The sequence below is a fragment of the Cavia porcellus genome, unplaced genomic scaffold (assembly GCF_034190915.1).
Source record: "Cavia porcellus strain 051 isolate PalLab524CR breed Dunkin Hartley unplaced genomic scaffold, mCavPor4.1 scaffold_3, whole genome shotgun sequence".
Lineage (NCBI taxonomy): Eukaryota > Metazoa > Chordata > Mammalia > Rodentia > Caviidae > Cavia > Cavia porcellus.
In genome coordinates this window covers 11769279-11782616 of record NW_026947486.1, presented here as the reverse complement: position 1 = coordinate 11782616, position 13338 = coordinate 11769279, and the positions used below count along the sequence as shown (strand labels likewise).

The window sequence follows — 13338 nt, the reverse complement described above, 5'->3', positions numbered from 1 at the left end:
CAGGGTTGCACCTATTGTCCCAGCTACCTGGGACACTGAGGCAGGAGGATCACTTGAACCCAAGAGCTCAACACAAGTCTAGGCAACAGTGAGACCTCATCTCAAAAGGGGAATGGGGCTTAGAAAGACGAGCTGTTGCCTAGCACACGTAAGGCCCTGGGTTTCATGCCAAAAACCTCAAATAAGAAAAGAAGGCTAGAGAGTATTACTTGAATGAAGTAAAACCAATGCACATTTAGTATTTTGTCATTTATAGAATATAATTTTTTCATTTATAAATCTTGGTGTTGAACTTCAATTTTTCCCTAAGGTAGGATCCTAGAAATATAATTACTAGAACAAGAGTATAAACAATTTCTTTTAAGGCCACCAAAACAAATTGAGGTAGGAGGAGACACACAAAATAGTAATTTAAAAATAGTAATCTTTGGCAAAACCATACTTAAAGAAATCTGAGTACTGGCCATCAAATTTGTAACAGAGGAAAGACCTAATTCTGCCCAAGACCAAATGCATTACTACTTAATGTCTTAAGACTGGGAACTAGAGGGGAAAAAGTAATAAAGTTGACACATTTATTTTGGATAAAGATACCTGATGTGCTCATTTCTCTAAAATGGCAGAGAAAAAAGAAGATAGGAAACTTGTGACAGATTTGTCTGTTGTGTAATAACTGTACTATAAAAACTTCTAAATTCTACAATAACAATACTTTTGCCTTAAAACTTTACAGACTCCACAAAAAATACATACTAACAGTAGGCCACAAATTTGTGAGTTATATATATACTCCCTGCTAATTTACCCATAAGTACCACCTGAGCTACCTATGAAAACTGTTAATGTTTGTCTTAGTGTAATACTTCCCAATATAAAACTATACACATATACACGTATATACATCTCAAAGTGTTAAAATCATTATCTAAACTTCCAAGAAATAACAACAGTGAATCAAATCCAAAAGTGGTAAGAACAACAAAGAGATAAGGGTAAGGGGGGGGCACCCAAAGCCAAAATAGTTGGGTTTTTGGAAAGATTTATTGAAATTGTTGAATCCCTAGAAAAACTGATCAGGAAGGAGAACACAAATTGCGAGTTTTCATAAACAAACAAGGATATAGTGCTCCAGGTCCCAAGACACTGAAAGATAACTGAACTGGTTCTATTGTGGACAAGGGAGTTTAGTGGTAGAATATGTGCTACATGTGCCAAGACCCTGTTTGATCTCCAGCACAAATGCACATGTACATATGCACATAAACAACTACTCTATGTCTTTTTGTTGTTGTTGTTGTTGTTGTTGTTTTGTCTTTTTCTTTTTTATCGGTACCGGGGATTGAACTCACAACTGCCTGCTTGCAAGGCAGGTGCTTATGCCACTGAGCTAAATCCCCAGCCCCCTAAACAACTACTCTAATTTGACAATCTAGATGAAATGGACAGATCCCTTGTAACACTCAACTTACCAAAAGACACAAACAGGGAGAAAAAAAGTCAAAAGACTACTTTTAAAAAGTTGGATCTCCAAAGTAAAACCTTTCCACAAATAAAATCCCAGATCAGATGGTTCCACCAGTAAAATCTTCCATATAATTAACGAAAAATGTACTGAAGCCTTTTCTATCTGAAGAGCTTTAAGGCCAGTACAAAATCCTGACAGCAAAATCTATGCTAACCCGTTGGCAAACATGATCTTGGTTAACTGTCATTTACAGTGCCATGAAGTAGTGACACAATTATTACACCTCACTATACAGATAAAGAAATTGAAGCAGACAGGTGACATAAATGACTTAAAAGTCTTAAAGCTAGTAGGGTGCATAACTGAAATCATTTTTAAATTTATTTTTAAAGAGGGTAAAATTAAACAGAACACAATAGATCATAAGATAACAATGTAAGAGACAGATTTTAAAGCAAGACAACCAGAGATCTTCACTATCTATCACATTATCTCTTGTTTTCTTCCAAATAGTTGCCCATATCTTCACATACAATGAATTTACACAAAACAAAATAGTATAAAACTGATCAGAAAAGAATGATGAAGGCATTTTAGGTCTTCAAGACCAACAATAAGGAAGTCAACAATGGCTGCCATAATGTCTCTCATTCTCTTCAAAATAGCTGTCCATACCTTCATGTATTTTGAAAAGAGACTAAAATCACTCTGAACAAATAATAATAGTATTGCTGGATTTCATATCATGATGCTACAGAATCAGCACTGGGTACCTCAGTGTCTCTTTTTCTTCAAAGTAGCTATTCATTTCATCGTGCATTATCGATTCTCATAAACCTTTTAGAAGTTCTACACATGCATGAGTCTCTACATGTATACCTATCCTTTCTGTATCAGAGAGAAAAACAGAACAAAACAAGACAAAACAAAACAAATTCCTAGAAAAACATGAAACAAAAAAGACATACAAACAACAATAGCAAAGAGCCCAGAGCACTGACAGTATAGGCCTTCAAAACAAGGTGGTATGAGCATAACTAAGGCTGTTATTTTACATAATGATCTTCAAGAGTTCCCCAAGTCACTATACAATAATATGCACAATTGTTCCAATCCTATGAATGTTAACTATTTTGTTCCAAGAACTTGTAGAGTTTATAGTACAATCATCTTAGCTATTCTAAGTGTATTTATATAATTTTAGACATTTTTTCTTTTCCCTTCCTTTTTCTTTTTCCTCATTTTCCCTGACATATTATTTTTCCCCTTTATGTATATTATAAAGCCTTTCACTGTAATTACTGAGTTTTTTGTATCTTATGTACTCTTAACATGTCTTACACTAGGGAGACTATATAGTATTTACACATGTGAGTTTGATTTATTTCACTTATGAGTATCATCTACAGTTGTATCCATTTGCTTATAAATATCTCAGTGTGATCATTCTCTATAACAAAGTGGTACTCCATTCTATAAAAATACCACATCTTTTTTATCCATTCCTCAGTTGGTGGGCATTTAGGTTGTTTCCAAGATCTGGCTATTACAAATTGTGCTGTTATAAACATGAGTGTATATATATCACTGTGGTATGATGTTTTCAGTTCTTCTGAGAATATGCCCAGAAGTGGGATAGCTGAGTCAAATGGGACTTCCAAACTCAGCTTTTTGAGGAACCTCTAGACTGACCTCTACAGTGGTTACACCAGTCTACACACATAACTGAAATCTTAACACTAGCAATATAACTTGAGACTACGCTCTTTCTTTAAAAACAAATTACTAATTGAATGCAGATATCTTGTGCTCTGGAGTGAATGCTTTGGGAATGACAATGAGCAATGTATGTACCATTGTTGCCCCCTGACTGACGTGTTTTGACATTTTGTTTTCTCTCTCTGAAATAAAATGGATTTGAAAAATAAAAACTGTAAACTGACAACTTATAACTGTCTACATTTATGAGATACAAATTTATGAGATACAAAGTAGTGTTCTGGCTTATCTTGGCTTCATGCTTTCTCCCAGAATAGACACAGCTTAAACACTTAATTTTGATGATGACTGACAATATTCATTAACAAAAAAAGATGGACAATATACTCAAACATCACTATCTACAACACTTGCACTTTCTTGCTACTATGCAAGACCTATGTTCACTTTCTTAAAAAGATAACCATTTTATGGCTACTTCTTATTCCGAACACTCTTCATCATTCACCACCTCAAGAGTAGACATACCACCACAGTAATTTCAACATCCTACCTGATTCTGTTGGAGGGGGGGCTGAGACTGGCCATCAGGAGCCTGGCCCTGGTTGTCATTCCCTCCGACTGGAGAGCCACGAGTCGTGGCTGTCATACTCGACACAGGGCAGATCTTTGCAATTTTGTCTGCTTATGTAGTTGTCTTGAGAAAAGAAATTATAGTCCACTTATAGAAGATGAAGTACCAGCATTTGTCAGTCTTAAAAAGCTCCAATTCAAGAATAAACCATCTTGCAGAGACCATTGCATAACCTACAAGTAGAAGAAAAAAAAGTACATTTGTTTTAGATATGAAGAACATGAATTAAAACTGAAAATTTGTTATGGGCAAGTAAATCAGGTCAGAAGAAGATGGCTATATAAATGAAAGGGAAAGCCAGGCATGGTGGCACCCGCCTGTAATCCCAGCATGTAAGAGGCTGAAGCAGGACTGCTGCGTGTTTGAGGTCAGTCAAACATTCAGCAAGACCCTGTCTCAAAAATACTAGAGAGGAAAGTAAAAAGTTAGTTTCATTACCACATTTGACATAAACTGAGATATGCCAGCCACTGATTGTACCAAGAAAATATGAAAATATATCTTATGTAAGATTTCAGTTGTTTCCAGCACTGAATCCAAAGATAATATATCAAGATACTTACAAGACTTAGCTGCTACTTTCATTATGGAATGAGAAACTGTCCTCCATTTGCTAATGCTTTAAATATACTACAAAATCACGTGTACTAAAGTTGTAAAGCAAAAAATAATTTCTAAAATCATTTCAGGAAAGACCATGCACACATATATCACTGACATTACAACATTAAAATGGTTTTAACATAAGCTTATTTTAACACTATGGAGAAAAACTCCAAGAGAGAGGCATATACACGAAAGACCACACGAATACAGCAAAACTGAGGCCATCTTCAAGCTAAAGACAGGTCTCAGAAGAAAACCAAACATTCAACATCTTGATCTTAGACTGTCAGCCTGCAGAACTGTGAGAAAACAAATTTCTCTTTAAATTCCCCTAGCAATTGTATATAAGAAGAGAATGTCCCCAAACCCTCAAATTCTATTTTTTCTCTCAAATTCTATTTTTACTAGACCAGTGAATTTCATCCTTAGCTGCATAGTAAAATCATTTGAAGTACTTCTAAGAAGAACTGATGCCCAGGTTCCTCTCTAGATGGAACATCATTTGGTTATAAGGCCTACATATCAGTGCTTTTCAAAAATCTCCCAGATGGGGATGGGGGGTAGGCTCAGCAGCACAAGTGCTTGCCTGACAATCGTGAGGTCGTGAGTCAAATCCCCAGTACTACCAAAAAATAAATAAATAACCGGTTGATTCTAATGTAGTCACCAGATGGAGAAACTTAGCTAATTGATTATAAGTATTTGGTTCTAAATAAGGTGACCACTACTTGCCGTTTTGTCCAAAAAAGTCCATCTACAGCTACCATTGAAATACATAACTTGAAGGAGAGAGGGGAGAAAGGTTGCTTTCCCACAAATATGCCAATGTTTCATTTCTAGCTTTTAAAATCATAACCTGGTTTAAGATATTCAAGTACAAATTTACAGTATGGCATATAAAAATCTAGGGCTCACCTGCATAGGTAAGTATTAACACCCAAATACAGTGTTTATCACAAGACGCTTAGGTGAGCAAAATGTCACATCTGCAAAGAACAAAAGATTTCTGAATGCTATACTATTACTCACTGATTCACACTACCAATCTACATAGCACAGAAAGTGACGACAATTACCTCCATTTTAGAGGATCATACAAAAGAACTGCACAGCTTGTCTAAGTTTATGGAGTCAACTGTCATTCAGATCTGACTTTTTTTTTTCTTTTTGAGACAGGGTTTCACTATGCAGTTCAGGCTGGCTTGGTCTCACTTTGTAGCCCAGGATGGGATTACAGCCATGAACCTCCATACCCGGACTGACTTCCATGACATGTCTTCCTCTCCAAATTCTCCTTACCATTTTCAAACTAAGTGACGTGTACTTTATACTACACCAAAAAAATAAATTATAGGTAGGTTGATGAGGAAAAGTATAACAAAGAAACTATAATACAGTTATTAGAGGGAGATATATATATATATATATATATATATATAAACCTGATTTGAAACACACATGCAAAACTCTGATTTTAAAATTTATCTTGGGTAAGCACAAGGTCGTGAGTTGGATTCCCGGTACAAACAAAACAAAACAAGTTATGATTTTAAAACTTAGAAATTAAACATTGCCACGTTTATGGGGAAGCAACCTTTCTCACATCTCCTTCAAGTTATGTATTTTAACGGGAGCTGTATATGGACTATTACCTTTTAGGCATCAGGGAGAAAACTGAGGAATCTGAGAAAACTAAAAGTTATGGGTGAGGGATGTAGTTTAATGGTAGAGCACTTGCTCAGCACTTTTATGGCCCCAAGTTCCATCTCCAACACCGCAAAAACTAAAAGGAGAATGAAAGAAGAAACCTGTACTATGTCCAAAGCGTTGCAAAATAAAGAGGCACTGCACCAGAAAACCAGGCAAAGGATACAGAAGAGAAGTCTCAGAAAAAGAAACATAAGGGGGTTTTTTTGCTGTTTTTTCAGACAGGGTCTTACTATGTATGTTAGGTTGGCATTGAGCTTGCAGTGATCCATCTGTCTCAGCCTCCCAAGTGCTCGGATTACAAGTAGGGTGCTACCATGCTCGGTTCAGTTAACTTTAAAATAAAGAGTTTTTCACATAGTAGGCACTGTTTGAAGTAATCTAATTCTCCCTAATGTATACAGCAGGAACTTTTATCAATTTCTACTTACAAATGAGAAAAGAGTGAAAGAAATTACCTGTACCAGCACTGACAGGCAAAACTGGGACTTTAAGCTAAGGAGTCCACAGTCCTTAACTGCTACACTAGCCTGTATCTCTCTGCCTCTTTAGTGATTATGAGAACGCAAATTCAAAACCAAGATTTTGTTTCACTAATCAGATCAAACTGGCAAACATAACAAAAAAAGTTTTAAACTTATACTGTGGACATAGAAGCTCTTCAAGTGAAATAATTAAAAGATATTAATATTCTCTCATTTTTTTCCATTCTATACCTAAATTACAAGATATTACATGAAGTAGATAATTTTAAAAACCTGACTGCCTATTATTTTCCTCAGTAATTTGGGGTCTGCTGACAAATTATTTGAATAAATTTTTTGCTAGGCATTCTAAACACTAACTAGCCAATTCAAGTTCCATTTTTCCTTCAAATGTGATCCTATTTTTATCTCTTGTCCTGCACCCCGGGCTTGTGATCCTATGGTATCTGTTTCTCCAATGGATGATGCTCCCCACTCATCATCACCCCCCCTTCGATCTTTTCCTGGATTGCTTTTCTTAGCCTGTGCTTCAATCTTCCCTACTGAAAAATTACCAATCTCTGTCTTTTCTTAATACAAACATCTTTTTTAAAAAATTGTTTCTGCCTCCTCTTTCATTTCTTCCATTCTGACTCATCGCAGTCAACAGTACCAAAATTGCTTTAAACCCAGGGGGTCTTTATGAATGGGTTTGAAGATTTTTAAAAGTACATACAAAGCTTTGTCAGTATGTTCAGGGGGGTGGTGGTGAAAAGAAGGTCTGGTTCAGAGAACAATGGTCTACTAATTGACAAATCAAATGACTGCTTCCCAGTATTCACCTATCTACTCTTCTCAATATCAGACAAAATTAAAACACTGTAGTACTCTTTAGGCAAACCATTACCATTTATGTACAAATTTGTGCTATTTCTACAAATTACAAAAACCAGGGCTCCAACTCCTTACATGACTTGACCCAAATATAGGTAGAAGCTGAAATGACTAGAACTAATTCTATCATCTTGTCCACTAAACCATCATTTAAAAAAACAGTCCAGGAAGCAACCCAGGTGTCCACTAACAGATACATGGACAAGCAAAATGCTGTACACACACACAATGGAATAGATCTCTTTTTTAAAAAGGAAGGAAACTGACAAGTGCTACCATGTGAATTAATCTCGAGGGCATTATGCTAAGTGTAATAAGCTAGACAAAACAGGTCAAATAATTGCATGACCCCACTTACAAGGGAACTGAGAAATAGTTGCACTCACAACAGAAAGTAGAATGGTGGTTTCCAGAGGCGAGGGAGAATGGAGAGTTACTATTTACAGGATACAGAGCTTCAGGCCAAGAAGATGAAAAGGTGCTAGAAATGGATGATGACATTGGTTACAGGCATTAGACCTCATTATTAACTATTTAAATTCTAACTGACCAGGTATGGTGGTGCCTGCCTGTAATCTCAGCACTTGGGAGAGACTGAGGCAGGAGGATCGCCACAAGTTTGAGGCTTTCCTGGGCTACATATGTGTCTCAAAATTAACTAATTAATTAATTCTAACTAACTACAAATGCCTTTGGGAAACTGTCTTGCAGTTAACATTCTAGCAAGCAGGGAAAAGAAATTATACTAGCTTTAAATTATTTATGCATAATGTGCCATCTATATGTATTCCAATTACCCTCCATCTATAAACAATATAAATCAAAAATATCTGGCAAGCCAGACACAGTAGTACATGCCTGTAATTCCAGCTATTCAAGAGGAAAGGCAGGAGGATTCCAAGTTCGAGGCCAGCCTGTACACTTAGATCCTGTCTCAAAGTAAAATAAAAAGAGCTGAAATATAGCTCAGCACTTCCTGGGTTCAATTCCCAATAACACAAAAGAATAAAAAAATCTGACAAAAGTGAGGAAAACACTATTCCAGACCAAACTATATAGGTAAGAATTCTTTTAAACAAACTCCAAGAGAAATGGGAAAAGTGACAGTATAAAGACTCTCAAACACAACTTTCTCTCAGACCAGAATTAAATCACCATCTGCCTGCCTCCTGTAGGACATTCGATCAGCAAAGACCATATCTATTCATTTTGTCTTGCCCTTGTAGCTCTTGCTTTACCTGCTGCTTCTACTTCTGTCAAATTCTCATTTCTACATTTCCACTGTTGCTGGCAGGTATGTAAGGTATCAGCACAGCATACCTGCTGTATTCTGATGTTTTTAAAAGTATCCCTGTAAGAATTTGGGCCAGTGGCATCTTTGCAGACATATGAGTTTCAATTCTACTGTCACTTGCAAGTGCAGGCTCAGCGTGAACTTTGTCAGGTAGCTGTAATACCTGGCAGGCCTTTCTCCCTCCCTCTTTCCTTCCCTTATCCTAACTCCCTTTTAGTTCCTTTCTTTCCTATTTGTTTTTTTTTTTAGCTGACATTTTAAAAGGGAAAGTACCAGTGTTCAGATTTGAACTATAATAGTTTGTATATTCAACATTTGAAATATATTCTATTTTGTTGTACTCTTGTTTCAAAGTGTATTTAAGGTAGGTTTTCTGAAATATAGAAATGAAATTTATTTTAAAAAAAAAGAATTTGGGCCAGGTGTGGTGGCACACACCTATAATCCCAGCACTCAGGAGACTGAGGCAGGGAATTGCAGCGAGTGCAAGGCCAGCCTGAACTACACAGTAAGACTCTTGTCTCAACAAACAAAAAAGAATGTGTTACCTTTCCCTTAATATGTTTAGGTTGTTACCAAAAGGGCAAGAGGCAGAGAGCAATTAAAAGTAATTTCTGCATTCAAACTTAACACTCCTGTTCACAAATCTTACCTCTGCTACTTATACCTAAAAATCCACTTATAATCTTTTTCCCAACTCTTAAAACTGAGATGATATACCCACAAAAATGTCATGAGATTTGAATTCAAGGTGACCCTCACAAGTACCAAGCACACAGTAATTCTTTAAAAATGTAGTTTTCAACCAGGCATGGTGGCACACACCTGTAATCCCAGCACTTGGGAAAGGCTGAGGCAGAAGGATCCCTGCAAATTCGAAGCTAACCCAGGCTACAAAGTGAATTCAAGGTCAGCCTGAAATGCATAGCAAAACCCTGTCTCAGAAAGACCAAACCAGTTTTCTTTCCTTTTTCTATAAGGTATTCTGCAAGGTTCTTGAGTATTTAAGGAGCAAATTTAAAAATGTTTTTAGGTATGATTTGGAAATGTGTAAACGGAGGAAAACATCTCATAACATATATTCTAACTATACTACAGTACTTTTTTTAAAACCAATCCCTTTCAATCAAAGTAGGAGAATAGCTTGGACTTGCTTTACTTGGTTTCAAGTAGCAGTCTCATGGGTCAGAGCTTGTTTCCTGTGTCACTAAGCTAATTTAGGCACATAAGCAAGACTAGAACTAGCTTTCTTCCAAGTCAGAGAAAAAGTATCCTACACAAACTGATCAGCTCAATAATCAATCAAACCATTTAAAGCTTGATATAATAATCACCCGCTCCTATAAGAATGCACATATATTCAACTAATCCCAATGTGAAATTTTACTGCATAAAGCTTTGTTTCATTTTTAAAAAAGTACTGAATAAGTAGAAAGCACCTTGGATTTTCTACAATGCAAAATACAATCAAACTAGCAATATCGGGTTGCTATCATTATCATTTGAATATGAAAATAGCATTTTTCTCATATTCAGATGTAACACCCTAACATCACTGATGATGAGAAAAGCATCACCTTTACTTAAAGATTATGGTTGGACTATATTCTCTTAAATAGTCTCCCACTATGTAAGTGGCAAACCATTTAGGTATTTTAAACTTTGCAAAACTGATTTTCATCAACCCCAGAGAGCCTTAGTACTAGACAAATCCCTCAGGGACACAGACTGGTTCTTCTGTACTCAGGCACTATTTCTCTGTGCTCAAGAATTCTCCCCCATTCCAGAATCTCTCTCACACAATCCTCTATGATTTTATGTGTGAACCTAGTATACTACTATGGTTTGCATTTTTTAAAAGTATCCAACACAACAATAGTTTTCCCACACAAGATGAGAAGACACACAGAAACTGTTCAGACCCCAAAGCTATATGAAGCAGAACACAAAAATAACAAATTCACACTCTGTCTTTAACTTATTACAACTCTCTCTCTCACATTCTTCTATTTCAATGCTACAGTCACATTGACATACTTCAAATTTTACACTTTTTCTTATTAGTGGTTAAAATGTGTTTGCTTTGTGCCAGGCATTATTCTAAGCAAGTTAATCATCAGAATTGTACTATTGTCCCCATTTCATGAGTAACTGTGGCACAGAAAGAAATTGTCAACGTGGCAGATTCAGGATTTGAACACAGGCAGTATAAGCTCTAGTACTGTCCCACAGTTTTACTTACCATACCATACATTAGTAATGCTAGAAAATGAGAAAAAAAGCTACCACTAATCTTAACCATATTCCAACCCCAGAGATAAGCTTTTTTTGGTATCAAAATTTTTTGATGCAGAAATGTTTTTGAAAAACTGAAAAACTTCACTTAATTCATGATTTTCTCACATTATGTATTCTTTCAAAACAACTGGCTGAGGATTTAGCTTTGTGGTATAAGCACGTGTGTGTGTGGCAAGTGTGAGGTTGCAAGTTCAATCCTTGGTATCAAAAAAAAAAAGGTAAAACAATTAGGTGTATCCCTAGAATGATATAGCATAATTAGAAATAACATCTATAACTGGTGTTACATTTTAGATGTAAGATGTCCCCCAAGAGCCTCACTCTCAGTTGAGAGTGGGGCTTGTGGAAGGTCATTATGGCAGACTGCTGGGAGGTAGGGTCTGGTTAGAAAAGCTGGGTCTCTGTGGGCCTGACCGGGAAGGGTATACTCTCCTCCCTCCCTTTTCTCTCTACTTGCCATGATGTATCTTTCCTCTGCCAGACCCTTTCACCATGCCTTCCTGCCTTGGAGCTGACCAACTGCCAATTAACATGAGCCAAAATAAACCTTGCTCTTTCAAGTTCCAGGTGTGGGGCACTTTGTTCCAACAATGAAAAAGTGGTTAAAACAACGGGGCATAGTGGTACATGCCTATAATCCCAGCACTTGGGAGGTTGAGGCAGGAGGATCAGTGTGAATTTGAGATCAGCCTGGGCTACAAAGTGAGCACAAAGCCTGCCTAAACCGCATAGCAAGACCCTGTTTGTAGTCGTTTTTTGTCAAAAAAGACAAAAAAAAAGAGTAAGAAAAATAAAGGGCTACAAGTGTAACTCAGTGTGGAGGCTCTAGGTTTGGGAGAAGATCATATCATAAAAACTGTTGTTCAACAGAGAGCTAGAATTTTATGTTAAGGAATTTGAAATACAGTATTTAATATCTGAGTCCACAGCTATAAACCTCAACATTCCTAAGCAATTTAAAATGTAATCATTCCTGAAGAGTAAAAGATTTTCTTTTCCTAGCTCCACCAGCACTGCTCTTATCCCACATTACTGTGATAAATTAGACACAAAGCCAGTTGAAACAATCATAAGTACAGTCCCCTAAAGTGTGATGTTCTAGACAGCCTCACAGCTAATCAATAACTCAGAAAATTCAAGTGAAGATGTCCGATTAATCTTTGTTAATGTGTCACTTGAGCTAAATGCTTTCTTTTTTTTCTAACACAGGGTCTCATTATATAGTCCAGGCTGACCTTGAACTCACACTGATCCTCCTGCCTGAGCCTCCCAAATGTTGACATCACAGGCATATGCTACCATGCCCAGCTTCACTTCTATTTTCAATACTATTTTGAAATATTCTTAATTTTTGTCACTGACATCACTGTATTCTGTACATCTATGGTTACTTCCTAGACGTCACAGCAACAGAACTGCACCCTGCACTTGAAACTCTACTTCATGCAGAAATGCTTGACAATTAGTCAAACACTTTTACAAAATTTCTTTATATCCAGGTCTGTCAAATAATGTGTACACAATTAGGGTACTGAAAGCTTTTATATGTCCCTAAAAACTTCAGTGAGCTTTGGCATCCTTTTTAAGGCATTCTCAAACACAAAATTTTAAGTGGTTTTATTCGATTTGGGTAATTTTACATAAAAAATAAGTTGTGGAATGAAGGTATGATAAGCTCTGTGAGCAGTTTCCCAATGAAAACACCATAACAGGTGAAAATTATTTTTTCAAAAACAAAACATCTAAGGTCTCTAGAAATTATCCTAAGAATAGTCTTAGGACAAATGAAGCAGCTTTTTTTTAATCAGGAAAATCTACCATACTTCAGTAAGCACAGAGTCTGGCATTTAAGCCAACTCAGCAGGACAGAAGTTGCACTAAAGGCAAGTACAGCAAAAATACCTCTGGGCTCCTCAGCTCCAGGAGAGGAAAGTACCAGCATTCCTCATCATCCTCAACTGTGAGTTGCACAGTCTCTATCACAGCCAAGAGTGGCATTCGAGTGAGTCTCAGGGCCCTTTCCTTCCACCCAGGCCTCACTTGTGGGGGTACAGCAAGCCAAGAACCAGGTAGTCCTAATGGCTATCACTCCGCCTCACCCACGAGAGACCAAGTAAGACCCCTAGGAAAAATAAGCTAAGACTAGAGGCTACTCAGTCTGCCCAAAGTGCAATTTCTTTGAAAGAAGTGAACCACACTGTCTGTCTCAGGTCTGAAGCAGCAGTATTCAGATTTTATCAAGAGGAAAAGCAGCCCA

General features: G+C 36.8%; 1 protein-coding gene across 9 annotated transcripts in view; it reads right to left on the bottom strand.

Moving 5' to 3' along the window:
- Positions 1-13338, bottom strand: part of Usp9x (ubiquitin specific peptidase 9 X-linked) — a 128489-nt gene that overhangs the window by 96721 nt on the left and 18430 nt on the right. For all 9 annotated transcript variants that reach the window (XM_063245721.1, XM_063245720.1, XM_063245723.1 and 6 more), the window contains exon 2: positions 3738-3991. In XM_063245721.1, coding sequence (XP_063101791.1) covers positions 3738-3833 — 96 coding nt within the window. In that variant the 5' untranslated portion in view covers positions 3834-3991. The remainder of the gene's footprint in view (positions 1-3737; positions 3992-13338) is intronic.